Source organism: Doryrhamphus excisus, linkage group LG11, assembly GCF_037039965.1.
Source record: "Doryrhamphus excisus strain RoL-2023G ecotype Guam linkage group LG11, RoL_Dexc_Guam_v1.1, whole genome shotgun sequence".
Classification (NCBI taxonomy): domain Eukaryota; kingdom Metazoa; phylum Chordata; class Actinopteri; order Syngnathiformes; family Syngnathidae; genus Doryrhamphus; species Doryrhamphus excisus.
The window spans coordinates 16843304-16864415 of record NC_136367.1 but is presented as its reverse complement, the minus strand read 5'-3'; the positions used below and the strand labels follow the sequence as shown (position 1 = coordinate 16864415).

The following is a 21112-nucleotide window of genomic DNA, read 5'->3' as shown; positions in this document are numbered from 1 at the left end:
TCATTTTGATTGTAGCATAAATAATATGTACATCTGAGACCACCATGACGCCCTTGAATGCATTAAAATTGGATCAAAATTAATTCCTTACCTATTCAGGAGAGACACACACGTGACAAATGTTCTCTTCCAGACGCACCTTATTAGGTCTGCCAATCACTTTTGTGGGACGTCTGAACGTGCAGCAAAGCCCCCCCGGAGCTACGGCAGCCTTGATTCAATAACGACCCACTTCATGCCAGTCATATCTGCTTCCACTCTGTCCCACTTATAGCTGTACTGGTGTACTGGTTCTGTTTAGAATATCAAAGCCCTCCTGATTAAAGTGTGAGCTGTTTGATCTTTCAGTGAATGTGGTGATCAGGGTGAAGATGTTGGAGCAGTTGTTCTCTTCACTTTGACCCTGATGAATACACACGAGGAGATATAATGCTGTTCATATGTTTTCAGCAAAAATACTCTGAGTTGACGTGCATTATATCGGTGTATAGGTGTATAAGGATATATGTGTCCATTCATCCAGAAGAACATTTTGGAGGTTTTATAGGCATAAAAATGAGATATAGGTAGGTAGGTAGATTTTTCTCCTGATATGGACGAGCAAGTGATTGATTATCTAAATAATTCAACCAATTGATCCTTCATTACTCAGTGAAATGTTAGATTTTTCTTGTGAGTGTATTATTCATTCATTCATTGAACATGCATCAGATTACAATTGAATGCATCACGTAATCAGTTCACAGTTCCACATGTCCAAAAGGAGTAGGAAGAAGCAAAGCTTATTAAATCCTACCCCTCCATCTGGTACTTTTACAATCAGTAACTGTTACATTTGTTCACCTCCTGCTTTCCTAATATAGTTTAATTTTTTTTTTAGTTTTCATTTTTTATTTTTTTGTCCCGTACTGAAGTACGAGGTGATATGACCATACAATGACATTATTTATTATTTATTTTATTACAATGACTGGTTCAAGACTTTTCATCCTTGTATTTAGCAAACATCAACTGCTTGTATTGTTTCTTGAATTGGCTCATCGTTATGCATTATTTTGGCTGTTTGAAGATGAACTACAGTAAAGTCTCGTTATATCGATATCGGTTATAACGAATTACTACTTATTACGATACTATTTTCATTTCCCTGGCAAATTTCTAGTCTTTTATGATATAATTAGTTCCGTTAGTACGATACACGGTTATTATGATAATCCGGTTACTACGATGCCCTTTTCATCTCCCGCCAGCCAATTTGGTCTGCTTATATCGATACAAAAGCAGCTTAAATCAATCTTTGCTTAAGGATTTCAATACCAAAAAAGAACACGGCGAACGGCTGCTTCCAGTCAACTTTTTCACACTTCCACCACCAGAGCGCAGCACACACACCGATTCCCGCACTTCCTGGTTCACAGGTCATGCTCAACCCGCCCCACATAGCTGGCCAAACACATGCACAAGAACCAACTGACATAGCATACACACCTATTCCAACGAAGACACAAGCGTACAAATACATGTATTTAATTGTGTTGTATTCAGATATCTTTTTATCGCTTGCAATAATCACTTTTAATGCACTTCGGCGCAGGATCGGATATATGGATAGTCCGGTTATATCGGTATTTTTTCCGACTCCCGAGAATATCGATATAATGAGACTTTACTGTATATCAGCAAGTTTAAGTATTTGTGATTTTAGAAATAAGGAGTTAGTATGTTCTCTGTAGGCAGTCAAACTTACCAGTGGCAATAATAACAATGAAGACATGAACCATCATGGTAAACAGAATTACCACCATACAGTTGCAGTAACTACAACATCATTATTACTGTAATAATAGCATACCGATAGCATAAAACATCATGGATATGTCCTCTCCCTTTTGTTAAGGCCAGAAAAGCACTGACGTTGACAAGAAATGAGGACTAGAGTTCACTTCCTGTTGGCCTCTCACCCGTGTCTGCGTGCATCCTGTACACGTGACAGCCACATTGTGCGTCGTCATTGGCACCACAGGTGGCATGTACACTACATGTACACAATAATACAATAAAAATGGATACACAGTATCGGTACGGTACGTTTTTTTGCAATTTAGAAATAATATGAAGTCACAGCTACTTTATCATGATGGGTTGCTTGTGTTTGCCAGTATGGGAATGTTAGGACTGGAATATCGTATTTATTATTCCGGTCCTAGCAAGGACACGCATGCTGTGTTGGCTTGCGATCAGGCCACTAACTTGCCACACCTTTCCACAATGAATAGTGGAAATTGGCAAAGTATAGTTAGTTATGCTGCTATAAACAAGAACAGGCAAAAACATAACCTTCATTACTGAGGTTAAAAAAAATAATAATTAAATACGCCTCAAGAAGGCAACTTGTGTGACACATAAATTGTTGAAGTACAATTGCTAGGCTATTTTGTACTTGTTTGTCATCTTAGCCTATTTTTTTACCTCTAGTGTTCCAAGAGGCCGGATTAAGAGAGATTAGTGACAATCTTTCGGACTCGATTCTCTGCTCTGTTGGGCTAACTTTAATGTACAGTGCACATAGACTCACATGCACGCTCACACACAAGAAAAAGCTTTATTTATACTGTATGGTTAACAAATAGATAATATTTATCAGTGGTAATGACGTACAGTCAGTAGTCTTGAAGATTGCACTCATGAATGACGGCAGCGGTGAGTAATTATTTAATCCCGTGTTATTTTACCGGCTAAATAATCTGTGTCAAGAGGAGGTAGGAGCCTTTAAGATGAGGATTAAAGTTTCCACTCTGGTCATAGCACAAGGTCTTGGCAGACCTCATCACCCATTACGGTATGTCCTTAGACCACACCCTGTCCTTAAGTCACTATTTACGGATCACTTTCATTGAACTATTGTTTTATATCATGCAGGTGATTGAAAATAGAATCAATAGTTTGGGATTTAATAATATTCTTAGACTGTATGAGTTTGATAGGTTATTGATACCTAAAGCCAGTTTTATATAATAATCATTATTATATTATTAATTAGCTTATTATTATTATTCTGATTATTACTACTACTAGTGGTAGTAGTAGTAGCTATTTAGTATAAGCCTGCTTATTGGCTTGTTTATTAGCCTGTTTTTGTCCTATTATATAAACTTTGTCAGAGATTAAAAAAAAATCAATAAAAAATATGTAATTATTAATAGGCCTAATAACTAAAATAGGCCTAATGACGCCGCTGTGGCTTGTCCCTTATGCACAAACAAAGTTACTTACACAGGTGACTGCAATAAAGCTAAAACTCAACTCTGAACCACTGATGTCACTTCCTGTCCACCACTCATTCACCTCCCCTAGCAAGAGTGTTATTTACAGTACGTCTTAAATGGCTTATTTTCTATTATTTTGTCTACTATATTGAGTAATATGAGCGTAAATGTGACTATAGGGTTGTTATTTCACATGTAGAGGGCTCTAAAACACATAAAAACTGTATTTATAAAGCCATAAGCACTTTTTCTATGCTCTAACTGCGAAAATTTATAAAGAAAGAATCGTTCCTGTGATAAATGAGGGAGTGGAGTCGTCCCTCACTACACCGGGATTCGAACATTGCTCCCTCATTCTTGCACTGTTTTTCAGAAATTAATTAATTAATAAATGAGCCCTGTTTCCTAGTCCAAAAAAATTGAAATACAAGTCATATGTATTATTCTGGTCACTAGGGGTCAGTAATGTTACATCAATGAGACATTGCCTGAGATTACATCACCTTGACACGGCATGGAGTCAACCATGGCAAAAAGTGGTCCTCCCATTCCGTGTGGAAGTGGTACATTTTTGGCTTCTTCCTGCAGCCTTCTTCCCCATTCTGTTTTAAAACACTTAAGTTCAGAACAAGTAAACTGGAGGCTAACTAGTTAGCTTGTTAATGTGCTAGATGAAATGTGTTATGTCCCTGCAGTGATCTCCTAGCCCGCACAGTGTTATGCAATGTGGTGTAAACAATGAATAATAGGAGTGTAAAGCCCGGCTATGAGGGTGTTATTTCATGTCTACAAGGCTGTAATAATGGTGAAAAATATATTTACAGCTTGTCTGTGCTCAAACTATGAAAATATTCAGCTTATTGAATCCTATACTTTGCGGATTTTAACGTTGTCAACAAAGGATGAAATATATTCTGCTGTAAGCTCATTCATTCATTCATTTTCTACTGCTTATCCTCACAAGGGGTGCTGGAGCCTATCCCAGCTGTCTTCTGGTCACCAGCCAATCACAGGGCACATATAGACAAACAACCATTCACATTCACATTCAATTTAGAGTCGCCAATTAACCTAGCATGTTTTTGGAATGTGGGAGGAAACCGGAGTACCCGGAGAAAACCCACGCATGCATGGGGAGAACATGCAAACTCCACACAGAGATGTGCCGAGGGTGGAATTGAACTCGGGTCTCCAAGCTGTCAGGCCTGCGTGCTAACCACTCGTCAAGTTGATTTATTGAATTCATGGAAATCAGTCTACTTTAACCAAATGAGTTCTATGCAAAAAATGTTCCTATTCAAATATGAAAGTTTTTTTTTTTTTCAAAATATAACAAATTTTTTTCAAATATGAACGTTCATCTAAATCAGCATCTAAAATATTGCGGCTGCTTTTGTGCACCTGATTTAAATATTGCAGCAGACACTAACTCACGTGTGTTTTCAACTCCTCTGCTCCTGACGTTTAACAGGGGGGGGGAAATGTTGCAGTTTTACGCTGTCACAGCAGCTGAGTTTAGCCCCGCCCCTTCACTCTTGTTATTCTTCTTGCTAATTCCTCCCTCACCCCTCCCTTATGTGTCTTTTTTGTTTGTTTCCTCTCTCTCTCTCTCTCTCTTCGCTGGAGTTGCCACCCAACTGCTTGCTTTGGATGCAGCTGATTGGTGGTCTTCTTGGAAATGGGGCGGAGCCTCTTTCTGACTGGTGCGAGCTTGTCAAGTGGAGAGGGTACAGACGCTGTGCTGTCAGAGAGCCTTCAGTTTCTCAACGGAGTCTCAACAGAGGGATCTGTCCGTCTTATCGGCTAAATAATCCAAAAAAAAAAAAAAGGAAGTCAATCTATTGTCTAGGATAAGTGAGCGCTCTTATCTCCTTGTCCTCCTCATGACTTCTCCTTTTGATGAGCACCGTCCTGCTTAGGAAGAAGCAGATGATCTGCACAACAAGGGGCCTCGGGGAAACAATTGCAATATCTTGCACAATATCTCGCTCTTGTTGTGACTGTGCACATCTGCAGCGTGTGAGCATTTCAGCGTGTGTGCGTGCGTGAAGAGGCTAATGCCCGCGGAAGTGTGGTCAGGGCCAGAGGAGGATGAGTCCGGCTATCGAGGCTCAGGCCCAAGAAGCCAAGGATGCAGAGAACCAGAAGCAGCAGCAGCAGCCGCAGCAGCCGCAGTGCTACTCGGAGAAAGGGGTGATACTTGAGCCCTTCGTACACCAGGTGGGGGGGCATTCGTGCGTCCTGCGTTTTGGAGAGCAGACCATCTGCAAGCCACTCATCCCACGCGAGCATCAGTTCTACAAGAGCCTGCCCGCTCAGATGAGAAGGTTCACCCCGCAGTATCGAGGTAACTACCATCACTTTGCTTCCTGTGTACAGAATGTAAACAAGAGCTGTATGGCCTGTTTGCGGAGGATTGTATTTGCACAGGTAAGTCAGGTGTGTGTGTGTGTGTGGGGGGGGTGCTATATGTTTCCTGGCATGCATCCATCACATGACATGGGTATCAACTTCCCCTTGTTGTTCCCATCCACGAATCCAAAGAGTTGCTGCCAGGGGACCATTGAGGTCACCTGGTTGATATCCGAAAACCTGAGCTGATGTTCCTCGACACGCCTTTCGTTCGTCGCCTCTGATGAGCGTGAACATTAGAGGACACAGTAGGACTGGTTTAACATGTCAACCTCAGCAAACTCCTAACAAGCTCTGCCGGTTTTAAACTTGCATCTTTTAGAGCAAGATGGGCTCTTTTGTCCCATCACAGAAACCCACATTCGATTCTTGTGTTCACGTCCAAGGAGGAGTCATGTGACCACAAAAGGGTGTTAAATTTCCCGTCTTTGTCTTGTTGCTCTCTTTTCCGTCAGCATCTTTTCCACTTTTTATCTTTGTTCTCACGTTCTTCCTCTGTCCTTAATCTTGAGGTCAACTTTTGCATCATGACAAAGAGATCATGGGATGATTGCTTGAATCTACTTATAAAATATACTTTCTTGTGTGATATAGTTTATGTACATTGTATACATTGTACATGACTTTATGTGATGTGGTAATAAATAGTGTTTTTAACATCACGTTTCTAGTGCGGTGTCTTTTGTGTTTGGGCTCTACCTCGGAGAACATTTTTCTTCTTCCTTTTATTTGTTTCTACCTATGCTTTTTTTTGGTGTTGCCTTGGCAACATTTAGCAGTTTGCATCAGATAAGTCGGGCTGCAACTAGCAATTATTTTCTTTGTCGATTAATCTGCTTGTTGTTTTGATTAATTGAGGAATCTGTTGGGAGAAAGACCAAATCAACACAAACAAGCGCAGGGGTGTCCAAACTTTTCCCACTTTGTAAAGCAGATATTCTAAGGAGTTATATGTTATGTATATTTCAAGAAAAAACGGCATTGCAGCTTTGTGATATACACTACCGTTCTTCACAATGTCTTCTTGCACAGTTGTGCATCGTTTTTATGTCCTTGTTAGACCCAGTTTGTGCTGCTCTCTTAATGGAGTAGTTAAAAGTATGGTAGGAGATTTTAGTTTTAGTTTAGATTTTTAGATGGGTTTTCTAATAATCTATTAGCCTTATAAAATGATTAACTTGGATTAGCAGCCATACCAGGAGATTGATGCAGAGGACTGACAGTTGTTGATATTACCTTTATATTAATATTTAGACTTTTTTGTTTCTGTTGCTTTTTGTAATTTTGCGACTATGGTAACTTTCTTCTTGTAGATTTTCTTAACGGAATTACAATTTTATTCCCATCGTATATTGAGCTTATTCCCATATTATAACTTTTTTCGCAACTTGATTTTCTAAAAATTACAACTTGTTTCTCATACTATCACAACTTTAAAAAAACACTAATAATTTGTCTTGATTGTTGTACTTTATGTTATGTTTTTCTTAGATAATTGTAACATTTTGGTTAATATTTTGACTTTATTCCTTGTAAAATCACTGCTGAGTTTTCTGTTTTTGCTGCTGTTTTTTTGTGTGCAGTTTTTCTTGTTAAATTATATTTTTAGAATGTGCCTTGGGCCAATAAAAGAAATCACGGGCCGCACTTTGGACACCCCCTAATTAGTGTTTTGGTCTGCAACAAAAAAAAAGAGGCAAAAATGATGCTGAAAAAGATACTGTATGTTTGCTGTCATGGATTATTGGAATTTGAGAGGCTGAAATCACAAGACTTAAAAAAATAATGGATTAATCATTGATTAATTATTGCATCTCTCCCACCAATGACTGTATATGCATATTGTAACAAATAGAACCCTGCAAAGCAACAAAACGAATGAAAATGACCCATGTGACCTGCTGTTCCAGGTGTGGTGTCGGTGAGTTTCGAGGAGGATGAAGAAGGAAACCTGTGCCTCATCGCCTACCCCCTCCACAGCGACCCGGCGGCCGACCTGGAGAACAAGGACCCCTCGGCTGACAGTGAACCTAAGAGCAAGATGCTGAAGTGGAGCAAAACGATGACATCTTCACCTCTAGTGGAGAGCGATAACCTCAGCAAAGATGGACGAAGTCGCCACTTGCGCAAAGATAAGAGGTGAAAGGAAATAAACACACATTTCCTTGCACATACACCCTCAGGTCAAATGACTGCATTGCAGAACATCAACGTTTGTGTATTTATATAAACAAAATATTTCCGTCCTTCAGGGTAAAAAGCGGAATTCATCACATTAGTCCATCTGATCCAAATTTTATCTCCTCCAAAACCTTCAGTGCTCACAAGCTGCTGGAGGATGTGGAGCTGGAGTGGCTGCAGCAAGCCGAAGTGTTGTACTACCGCCTGGAGGAGCACAGTCATAGCAATGCCGTCCCGCAGCTCAAACACAACCCTTGGAGCCTCAAGTGTCACCAGCAGCATCTGCAGAGGATGAAGGAGAACGCCAAGCACCGCAATCAATACAGTATCCTTTTTGGGAATGCTGTTTATATTATAGCACGCATGCACGCACAACAGCTCTTGGCTGTTTAACACAATGGCAAACTATCTATGTCAGGGGTCTCAAACTTACTTGGGGGGCCACTGGAGCTTGGGTCTGAGTGAGACTGGGCCGCATCAGGTTTTCCCCCCAAAAAAACGCATTTATTAAAAACAAAAAAATTCTCAAATATCTTACTTTTTATTTTTCTACACAAAATAAGATGGAAAATAAATAAACAAATCAAGAATAAAGAAAATCAATCAATCAGTAATAAATAAATAAATATAATAATAATAATAAAACAGCAAATAATAAAAACGTAAGAAACCACATATAGTTGGTGGGTAGACAAATTATTTTTTCCAGATTAAAATGAACAAAGCATTATTAGAGCCCTGTAGACATGACAAAACACGACTATAGTCACATTTATACTCTTTTTATTTACAACATATTGCGCAACTGCAGGGTCTTGAGACACATGCTAACTCGCAAACTAGAGAGCTAGCGACCTAAACGGTAGCCTTCAAGTTATTTCTTTTAAACTTAAATAGCCATAATACTTACCACTTCCACACAGATAGGGAGGATAACTATTAACAGTTATTTAACCTTTAACATGAACATTAATCAAACGTAATCATTTTTTCTGGGTACATGATACCATACAGCATCCATATCAAACTTGCGCGGGCCGCACTAACATTAAACTTTCATATCAAGGCGGGGGCCTCAAACTAGTGTCCTGCGGGCCACATTTGGCCCGCAGGCCGCGTGTTTGAGACCCCTGATCTATGTCATTGACCCTTGGTGTCGTTTTACAACAACACTCCCATTAGTGACTTGATATGACCGTGTCTGTAACGCATGCAAACACGACATCCAACAATGGAAAAAAAAAAAAAACTTTTACCAAAACAACAGTTCCTCCACTCGTCGCCTTGACTCAATTTCCCAGAATTCATCCTGCTGGAGAACCTAACCTGGCGACACACAGTGCCGTGTGTGTTGGACCTGAAAATGGGCACTCGGCAACACGGAGACGACGCCTCAGAGGAGAAGAAGGCTGTCCAGATCCGAAAGTGCCAGCAGAGCACGTCGGCATCAATAGGAGTCCGACTCTGTGGCATGCAGGTACCTTCATATGGACACGCAATATTACAATACACATTTACATATACATATAAACATGTTAATGCTGTCAGAATAGTCGTTATTTCACAGTAGTTTTACTTTCTTCTTTAAATTGTTACACAGTGCAGTTACGTCGAGCTTTTCTGAGGTCTATGCATTAACCGAAAACAGACGCCAGATCAGTTGTCATGCTTCTAAGGCTTCCATCAATGCCTTTATGGAAATGTTATGGAAATATATGATGTATTCACAGTAGGTGTGGGAGCCATAAAATAAGCAACGTCGAAATCGTCTCTATTATAAGTATAGCTGCAACAGTTAAGCCATGATTAATCAACAGTTATTGCAAATGTGCTCTGATTTCTGTGAAATCAGATCTATTATATTTTTGTTTACGTACAGTAAATCTATTTATGATTTAAGTATGGCTTTTTATCATTCTTAGAGCCCTCTAGACATGCAATAACACCCCTATATTGAGCTTTACACTCATATTACCATGGTAGCATTGGGAGAATTCTTTTCTGTTCCAGTTTCTGGACACTTCCTGTGGTGGCTATCGTCCCAATAATGTGACATTACTGACTCCTGGTGGTCAGTGTAGAATACTACATTGAACGTGTCTTTCAATGTGTTTTCTGAATGCCTTATATTTGTATTTTAGTTCGTTTAGCCATTTTTATGCTTGAAAATATGTAATTTTCGAGTAATAATGGGCTGTAATCAACCATATATCATTCCTAGAGCCCTATAGACATGCAATAACACCCCTATATTGAGCTTTACATTCATATTAACTGATATAAAAATACATAATGTAGGCTCACACGTGGTAGCATTGGGAGAATTACTTTATGTTCCAGTTTCTGGACACTTCCTGTGGTGGCTATCGTCTCATTAATGTGACATTACTGACTCCTGGTGGTCAGTGTAGAATACTACATAGAACAATGTGTCTTTCAATGCGTTTTCTGAATGCTTTATATTTGTATTTTAGTTTGTTTAGCCATTTTTATGCTTGAAAATTCGTCATTTTCGAGTAATAATAGGTTGTAATTAATCACATAACAGCAATGATTTAATAATTAATATATTTTGGAAAACCATGATAGGGTGAAGCTGTGAAATTTGAAGCATGAAGTGTATTTTTGACATCGGAAAACAGCGATTGACATTGTTAGTGTTTGGTTCTGATTAATCGATTGAATGTAAGATTAATTGATGAATAAAAGAATCGTTTAATTTTAAGGTGGAAATATGATTTCTCCATAATCTCCATAACGTGTTGTCCGTTCCACCAGGTGTATCATTCTGATACCGGCCAGCTGATGTTCATGAACAAGTACCACGGACGCAAGCTCGCCCTGGCAGACTTTAAGGAAGCTTTGCTCCAGTTCTTCCACAGCGGACGCCGCCTGCGTCAGGAACTCCTCTCCCCGGTGCTGCGCCGGCTCCGAGACATGCAAGCTGCTTTGGAGGCCTGCGAATCCTACCGCTTCTACTCCAGCTCCCTGCTCATCATCTACGACGGGGCGCCACACCGCAAACACAAACGCCGACGCACCGAGAGCGGCCTCTCCGAAGAAGAAGAAGAAGAAGAGGAATACGAAGAAGATGAGGAGGCGGAACCCGAACCAGAAATGGAAGAAGAAGACGAAGTAGGGGATGCGGCAGGTGCACTTGATTTCCCCCGCTGTGCCTCCACACCGGGTGATGACAGCAGCAACGGCGGGGGGAGCTGCCTGTCCCGTTCGGGCCCTCGTAGCCCAGCGGTGGACGTCAGGATGATAGACTTCGCCCACACCACCTGCAGACATTACTGTGAGGACAGTGTGGTCCACGAGGGGCAGGACAGCGGATACATCTTTGGCCTCCAGAACCTCATCGCCATCATCTCCGAGCTGGAGGACCACCGCTCAGGCTAGACTCTCAACAAGTACACAACACAACACAACAACACTACGTTATGTCTGACGCGTTTTTTGTTGGTGCTTTGCAAGGTTTTTGTCCTGTCGTATTATTTTTTTAGGTTTAAAACAGTCACTTTTAACAAGACTACAAGGAAAAGGGTCGCTTGCAAAAGAGTAGCTCAAGAACCGCTTTTGATTTCCAAAGAAATTGCACACATAAACTGTACATGCACTTAAACACATTCAGCCGGGTGAGCGTGTGTGTGTGGGGGGGTAAACTTAAGCATTTTTACTTCCAGAGACTATATTCATACAAGGCTAGAGATGTATTTATTTATTAGACGCAAGTCTAAGTCAAGTAAACTAGAGGGAGAGCGCTACATTCCATGTTATTATAATAATGATATTCATTAATGTTCTTATATGATGTTTGGATACCTCTATCTGGTATATATCTGTTTTGTCTGCAGTTTCATGGGGGAAGAATTAAACTTTGGTTTGTGTTAACGTCTCCATGTCACTACTTTGTTTTTGTTTTTTTCATTTTGGCAGCATTTGATTTGACTGGTGTGAACGTTCTACTCCTAAATGTGGCTCATTTATTAGTTTTCTACCGCTTATCCTCACAAAGGTCGTACGGGGTGCTGGAGCCTATCCCAGCTGTCCAAGTACAACCTGGACTGGTGGCCAGCCAATCACAGGGCACATATAGACAAACAACCATTCACAATCACATTCATACCTATGGACAATTTGGAGTCAGTAATTAACCTAGCATGTTTTTGTAATTTTGGGAGGAAACCGGAGTACCCGGAGAAAACCCACATGAGAACAGAATAGGCTAACTGCTTAGCATAAAAACGTAACCACTTCCACACTGTCTATCATGTCTAAGTGTCCAGCAATGAAAATGGCAAAAAAATGCGACTATACTAATGTTACATGTAACGTAATAGTGCTAATGTAAGCATATTAGCATGCCAATAGTAGCATTTCTAGCTATTTTCAAAGCTGGACACATATAAACACTTAGCATGCTAACATATAGCTTAATAATGCCAAGTGATAGACACATATAAACACTTAGCATGCTAACATATAGCTTAATAATGCCAAGTGATAGACACATATAAACACTTAGCATGCTAACATATAGCTTAATAATGCCAAGTGATAGACACATATAAACACTTAGCATGCTAACATATAGCTTAATAATGCCAAGTGATAGACACATATAAACACTTAGCATGCTAACATATAGCTTAATAATGCCAAGTGATAGACACATATAAACACTCAACATGCTAACATATAGCTTAATAATGCCAAGTGATAGACACATATAAACACTCAACATGCTAACATATAGCTTAATAATGCCAAGTAATAGACACGTATAAACACTCAGCATGCTAACATATAGCTTAATAATGCCAAGTGATAGACACATATAAACACTCAACATGCTAACATATAGCTTAATAATGCCAAATGATAGACACATATAAACACTTTAGCATGCTAACATATAGCTTAATAATGCCAAGTGGATAGACACATATAAACACTCAACATGCTAACATATAGCTTAATAATGCCAAGTGATAGACACATATAAACACTTTAGCATGCTAACATATAGTTTAATAATGCCAAGTGATAGACACATATAAACACTCAACATGCTAACATATAGCTTAATAATGCTAAGTGATAGACACATATAAACACTTTAGCATGCTAACATATAGCTTAATAATGCCAAGTGATAGACACATATAAACACTTAGCATGCTAACATATAGCTTAATAATGCCAAGTGATAGACACATATAAACACTTAGCATGCTAACATATAGCTTAATAATGCCAAGTGATAGACACGTATAAACACTTTAGCATGCTAACATATAGCTTAATAATGCCAAGTGATAGACACATATAAACACTTAGCATGCTAACATATAGCTTAATAATGCTAAGTGATAGACACATATAAACACTTAGCATGCTAACATATAGCTTAATAATGCTAAGTGATAGACACATATAAACACTCAACATGCTAACAAAGACTGATGTCAGATCTGGAATAACGAGGTTGTTCTGTCAGACGGGATGACGGCAGCGTGAGCAGCTTCAGCCAGTCCTGATTGCTTTTATCCAGTCCAGGCACACACACACACACACGTGCACACACACACACACACACACACACACTTTCACGCACAAGCCAATCAGTTTCAGGCTGCATTCAGAGCAGCAATGTTCTGTTCCGTTAAGCGAACACAAGCTAATGTCAACAGCAGAGCTCACGGCTCATTACCATTACTATGCTGTCTGTTTGGAATGTACTTTTATTGGTCACGCTGACACACACGTCACTAATCTGTCAAAATTGTCCTGCATTCATTCCACAGACTCCATCTGCTGCGTTTGGTGAGACACACTAGACTTCAACAATGGGCTTCAATTGCAGGTTGGAATTAATTATCCCTAATAAAAAACATGGTTCGGCTGCATGGTGGTTGAGTGGTTAGCGTGCAGGCCTCACAGCTAGGAGACCATAGTTTGATTCCACCCTCGGCCATCTCTGTGTGGAGTTTGTATGTGCATGTGTGGGTTTCCCTCCCACATTCCAAAAACATGCTAAGTTAATTAGCGACTCCAAATTGTCCATAGGTATGAATGTGAGTGTGAATGGTTGTTTGTCTATATGTGCCCTGTGATTGGCTGGCCACCAATCCAGGGTGTACCCCGCCTCTCGCCCCAAGACAGCTGGGATAAGCTCCAGCACCTCTCATGAGGATAAGCGATAGAAAATGAATAAAACTCCACACAGAGATGGCCGAGGGTGGAATTGAGCTTGGGCCTCCTGGCTGTGAGGTCTTCACGCTAACCACTTAGCCGCCATGCAGCCCCAATCAGAAAATTCACTCATTCATTTTCTACCGCTTTTTCCTCACGAGGGTCGCAGGGGGGGTGCTGGAGCCTATCCCAGCTGTCTTCGGGCGAGAGGCGGGGTACACCCTGGACTGGTGGCCAGCCAATCACAGGGCACATATAGACAAACAACCATTCACACTCACATTCATACCTATGGACAATTTGGAGTCGCTAATTAACCTAGCATGTTTTTGGAATGTGGGAGGAAACCGGAGTACCCGGAAAAAAAAAACACGCATGCACGGGGAGAACATGCAAACTCCACACAGAGATGGCCGAGGGGTGGAATTGAACCCTGGTCTCCTCGCTGTGAGGTCTGCGCACTAACCACTCGATCGCCGTGCCGCCATCTATGTCTTCAATGGCTTATTTTTTTTCATATTATGTTTACTATATTGAGTAATATGAGTGTAAAGGTGACTATAGGGGTGTTAGTTTATGTCTGGACTGCTTTAATAATGTTAAAAAAAGCTAGCTAAATCTAATAAATACAGAATATATAATACTGTAGAATTATATAAATCATACAAACGATAATACTGTTGTCAAATACTGTGATTCTTCACTTTGTGCATGACTGGAGCCGTTCAGTTTACCAGATTGGTGAATTTGAATATTTATGAATCCATTCAAATAATCTGATTCCAGAACAGGGGAGACTTTCTCTGATGTTTTTTGGCATAACCAAATCTTCACAAAGGTGTCTTTTGATTTGATTGATGTTTCCCATCCTCAGTGCTTCTACCCGACATGACAATATACGCCCTGACCCTTTCGTTTGATTGGACCCAGGTCAGGGGTGGACGTTTTGTGGTGGTTTTCCCAGTTAGCCTAAACAGGACACCCACTTTCACAACCACAAAGTCAACATGACCGTGACATTCAGAGATCCTCCCCGAGTTCTTTTCGAGGGACGTTTTTGTGCTACTGGGATAGCGAGACTGGATGTAGAGATGCGGGAGATAAGCCCTTCTATCGGCTCCCCACTGGGAAGCTGGGACGGGGGTGGTGGCTGCATGGTGTTATATAACAGCCTTGGGGTCAGTGGGCTGTTTTCACCCATCAAAATGATCCCATTCTGTCATCGTATGCTCCGTGTGTGTGTGTGTGTGTGTGTGTGTGTGTGTGTGTGCCAGTGGGCATGCAAATGTATAGTAAACCACATGCGTAAATCCACTATTAAGCTTCTCCACCGTGTGTGTGTGTGTGTGTGTGTGTGTGCGCCCATTGCTTTGTGAGGGTTACCGCTGCAAGTAGAGCAGTTGTATAACAGTGGGTAAAAATATCACCATGGCAACAGCCGGGTAGGAAATAAAGTGCCAAAGACTTTTGGGTCTCCTATCATCAAATAATAAACGTTTACATCATTATATGGTCATGTGACACCGATAAAGGTATTAGGGCCTATTACACTAGTTTACAAGCAAAATGCTTAGTTCAGGTCACCCATTAAAAAAAAAAGTAAATCAGATGAGTAGATTGACGATAGTTTCCAAGATATAGTATTGGGTCAAAATAGGAAATTTATGCAAAATAAGGCAAAAACGGTAGTTTATCAGAAGGTAGAGTGTGTCTGTCTGCACATTCTAATACATTAATTTTAATATGTCGGGAGTTTTTACATGAAATGTTTTGTTTTGGTAATGGTTTTATTTCATTTGAACATGAATCAGATTACAATTGAATGCATCCCATAATCAGTTCCCAGTTCCACATGTCCAAAAGGAGTAGGAAGAAGCAAAGCTTATTAAATCCTACCCCTCCATCTGGTAATTTTACAATCAGTAACTGTTACATTTGTTCGCCTTTATTTATTTATTTTTATTTTTATTTTTATTTTTATTTTTATTTTTATTTTTATTTTTATTTTTATTTTTATTTTTATTTTTATTTTTATTTTTATTTTTATATGCAGAATTGGACAAAATGCATGCATGTAAAGGACCTTCATGAACGGTAGCAGAAATAGACTTTTGCATCAGCGTTTCTTGGAAACTACATGGCAGATATTTATAAGCAGCTGGTGGCAAATTTTGTTGTTTTAAGTCAGGGGTCAGCAACCCACCGCTCCAGAGCTTTTCAGCTTCTTCCCCTTCGCAATGCTCAAGTATTTAACCCCCAAACTTGTTGGGGCCAGAGTAAACATGTTAGGGGGATGCTGGAGCCTATCCCAGCTGTCTTCGGGCGAGAGGCGGGGTACACCCTGGACTGGTGGCCAGCCAATCACAGGGCACATATAGACAAACAACCATTCACACTCACATTCATACCTATGGACAATTTGGAGTCGCTAATTAACCTAGCATGTTTTTGGAATGTGGGAGGAAACCGGAGTACCCGGAAAAAACCCACGCATGCACGGGGAGAACATGCAAACTCCACACAGAGATGGCCGAGGGTGGAATTGAACGTGGTCTCGTAGCTGTGAGGTCTGCGCGCTAACCACTCAAAATAAATGAATGTGTAATTTGCATCATTTTGTCATTGCATTTGTTTTATGGTGTTTATGCTTTGGGATTATGTCAGTGTTTGGATATTGCTGCCTGGTTTTGGATGTTATGCAAAACTTTTATATCAATTTTGTTTTTCCCACCTGGAAAAGGTTTTTCTAATCCCATCAAATGCGACTTCATTTCCAATGAATGCTGCTTGCATGAACGCGCCCACATTGTCTACCTCTCTTTGTCACACACACTCAGAATGAGATGTCACAAACTTGGTGCGGTCTGCACGCCAACGGTCCAGTGGCTCCGACATGTGATCTGCACGCAGGCCTTTCAGCGCCATCAGAGAATCGTTCCATTGTCTGTCCCGCTATTTAGTGTGCAAGCATGCAGTGGATGCTGCCGCTGCTGCTGCTTTCGCTGCTGCTGCTTTCGCTGCTGCTGCCCCTGGCTATGAAAACAAGAGTGAGGGGGTTGAAATCAGGCAGCATGCTGTGACTAAAAAGGTTGGCTGGGGACTAAAGAGAAAAAGCGACATGAGTCACGGGGATGGTAAATCTGCTTTAACGCCGTGTTCAATCAAGCTTCAGACAATGATGACAAGCTCCGGGGAGTTTGCATAGACGTATGTCAAATAGAGTGACGAAGATGCTTCATTATGTAAAAGCATGTGCAGGTCGGTCTTACAGGTGTAGTCGCCACCTGTATGCACCTGTAGGAAGCCACTCCACGGGTTTTCAAAGTGCGGCTTTCGGACACTCCAACAATATAATTTAACAAGGAAACGAAAAAATCCCAGATGTTACCGGAATGACCATATCGCTACAAACAAAACTAATTTTGATAATAATTTATATCATTCATCTTAAATGAACAACATTTTTCTTGTAAATTCAAGAAAATATTACAAGAATAAAGTTGTAAATTTATGAGAAAAAACTTTTATGTGACCATTAGCATGCTGATCTGCTCAACGGCTGTTTTGTGCTGCCACGTTATAAATAAAATCTTGCTTGAAGCAAGAGGAAAGTGACATGTAATATTACGACTTTTTTCTTGTAAATTTGCGACTTTGTTCTTGTAATATTATGATTTTTTTCTCGTAAAATTTACGCTTTTTTCTGGTTTTTTTTCTTGTAAATGTCTTGGAAATCTACAACTTTTTTTGCGGAAATCTATTATTTGTTCTCGTATGTGTTTGACATTATTCTTGTAAATTTACATTTTTTTTCGTAAACTTACGATTTTGTTTCTTGTTCATTTTACGACCTTGTTCTTGTCTAGTTGCTGCTTTTTTGTCAGAAATTTTGGACTTTTTTCTTGTAAATTTACAACTTTTTTTATTGTACATTTCTCTGAAACTCTTTTCTCGTAATATTACTTTTTCTCTGGATTTTACAACTTTTTTATTGGAAATATTTGTTCTCATAAGTTTACGACTTTATTCTGATGAATTTTATTTTACCTTTTTTTTTCTTGTAAATTTCCAATAAATTGAAGACTTTTTCTCACAAATTTACAACTTTTTTCACAGAAATGAACGGCTTTGTTCTTGTATATTTCCGATTTTATTCTTACAAATTTAAAATTTTTTTTGTAAATGTATGACTTTTTTTCCCCTCAGAATTGTTTACTTTGTGTTTTTTAAGTTACTACTTTTTTCTGAAATGTATGGCTTTATTTTTGTAAATTTATCATTTCTTGTGTAAATTCATGGCTTTATTTCCTCCTAAATTTACGACTTTAATCTCGTAAATGTACAACTTTTTTTTTCTTTTAAATGTACATTTTTATTCTCTTACTATTACGACTTTTTTTCTCATAAATGTGCGACTTTGTTCTCGTACATTTATGACTTTGTCCTAAATTTATGACTTTAATCTCGTAAATGTACAATTTTGTTTTTTCTTCTAAATGTACATTTTTATTCTCTTACTATTACAACTTTTTTCTCGTAAATGTGCCACTTTGTTGTCGTACATTTATGAATTTGTTCCCATAAATTAATTTATTTTCTCCTGAATTTACTTATTCATTCTCGTGAATGTACAACTTTTTGTGGGTAAATTAATCCCATTTATCTGCTCACAAACACGCGTGCCCCCACCAACCAAATCCATGTTGAAATGCCAACTGCAATCAGAAGAGCATCTGATGAGAAAACTCACACCTAACACACAGATAAGTGGTGTCATAATTAGAGCGTTATATAAGTGGGTGTCAGTGACGCTGTGGGCCAAGCATCTACACGCCCCCCCCCCCTCGGCTCCTGTCGTTCTTGCGCGCACTGCTGTGCTTGCCCCCGTCAAACTCATTTACACTGACCTCCTAATTACTCTAATGAACTATCAGAGGAACGGATTAACCCCCGAATGCTCCCTTTGCTCCAGCTTAGCCATGAAGGTCAAATGACGAAAGAGTCTTGCGTGTGAAATCGGACCCTGGGTGCTCGTCTTGCTCGTGTTCCAGAAGCCAGGCTTCAGTTGGATTGGATGGTGGGAATATCATGAATGGTATAGGTAGAAAAATTGCTCAATGCTTTGATCACATGATGCATGTTTTCAGGATAAATATATGCTCGGTTTATGTTTAGTCACCTCTAAAAATAAGTGACACATTAGGAAAATAAACCCAATTAGCCGGCTTGCGGGATATTAAGACGCCGGCATCAGCGCTCGACATGACACGCTTATGCGTTACACGTTTTACTACGCTGAGGCACATGTGTCCAGTTACACATGCTAGCTCCAGTGGCCCCCCAGGTAAATTGAGTTTGAGACCCCTGCTCCAATGTATTTATGCTAAACTTAAGATAAGGTTCAAATGGAATGAGATGAAAACTTACCACTTCCACATGGAATAGGAGGAAAACTGTACATGTGTGACATGCCATGCAGGCAAGACAACTGTATATAACTTGTATTTCAATATTTTTTTGAGTCGAAATGGGCTATAATCAAGCACAAAGTATTTATGGATTAATTAATTGTTTAAAGTCTGCAATACAATGAGGGAACAATATGTAAACCATATTATTTTGGACTAGTATCACACTTCCGCCTGTAGTAGTAGTAGTATCCAGTACCAGTAGTTATGTTGTTTTTTTGTTAGAAACGTAGGACTTTTTTCTTGTAAATGTCTCGTAAACTTTCAACTTTAGGACTTTTTTATCGGAAATTTACAACTTTTTTCATGGAAATCTATGATTTGTTTTTGTATATGTATGACTTTATTTTTGTAAATGTCATTTTTTTGTTATTTTAATTTTTTTACAACCTTGTTCTTGTCTATTTACTGCTTCTTTGTCAGAAATGTTAGACTTTTTTTCTTGTAAATTTACATTTTTTTCATAAACTTACGATTTTTTTTCTTGTTAATTTTTACAACCTTGTTCTTGTCTAGTTACTGCTTCTTTGTCAAAAATTTACAACTTTTTTATTGTACATTTCTCTGAAACTCTTTTCTCGTAATATGACTTTTTCTCTGAAATTTACAACTTTTTTTATCGGAAATGTACGAGTTTTTGTCATATGTTTACAACTTTATCTTGATGAATTTACAATTTTATTTCTAAATGTAGTACTTTTTTTCTTGTAAATTTCCGATAAATTTAAGACTTTTTTTCATATAATGGGACTTTTTCTCTGAAATTTACAACTTTTTTTCTCAGAAATGAACGACTTTGTTCTTGTATATTTACGACTCTATTTTTCCAAATTTACAATTTTTTCGTAAATGTATGACTTTTTTTCCTCAAAATTGTTTACAACCTTGTTTTTGTCAAGTTACTACTTTTTTTCTGAAATGTATGGCTTTAATTTTTGTAAATTTATCATTTCTTGTGTAAATTCATGGCTTTTTTTCCTCCTAAATTTACAACTTTAATCTCGTAAATGTACAACTTTTTTTTACTTCTAAATGTACAGCTTTATTCTCTTACTATTACGACCTTTTTCTCGTAAATGTGCGACTTTGTACTCATGAATTAATTTATTTTCTCCTAAATTTACTTTTTGTACAACTTTTTGTGGGTAAATTTATAAGAAGTCGTAAATTCTCAAAATCTTGTTTTTCAATGTGTCCAATAATGTCTACAAACCCCAAAAAAACCCAGCAGAATAACAAACCCTCATTGTAATAATGACATTTTGAACAAACGGAACAAATTGAATGATTGGGAAATTCATCAACTTGGATGACAACTTCTGTTTCAAGAGGAAGAAGTAAATAGGCTCCATCTTGAAGCGTTGACGAAGCATCGGTGTGCAGCGACTGAAGGGTCCTTCTGTGCTACAGTATGTTCTTGTCCTCACCTCCATGTCAGCTCATGACCCTGTGGTCATTATGTAACCACGTGAACAAATATCTCTTTATCTGAGGCCAGACAAGCACGCTCTTGGCTACCCACCCCCCCACCCCCCCTCTGGCTCTCATCATTGTTTTTGTTGGAAAGCCATTCTTGTGACACGCAGA

General features: G+C 39.2%; 1 protein-coding gene across 1 annotated transcript; it reads left to right on the top strand.

The window, feature by feature from the left end:
* The first annotated feature begins 4916 nt into the window (after nt 1-4916).
* On the top strand, nt 4917-11757 carry LOC131136960 (inositol hexakisphosphate kinase 2-like). The gene is made up of 5 exons (XM_058084344.2): nt 4917-5613; nt 7589-7817; nt 7997-8184; nt 9161-9336; nt 10638-11757. Exons 1-5 carry the CDS (start codon nt 5358-5360, stop codon nt 11259-11261), a joined length of 1473 nt encoding a protein of 490 aa, XP_057940327.2. The 5' UTR covers nt 4917-5357; the 3' UTR covers nt 11262-11757.
* Nucleotides 11758-21112: the final 9355 nt, after the last annotated feature.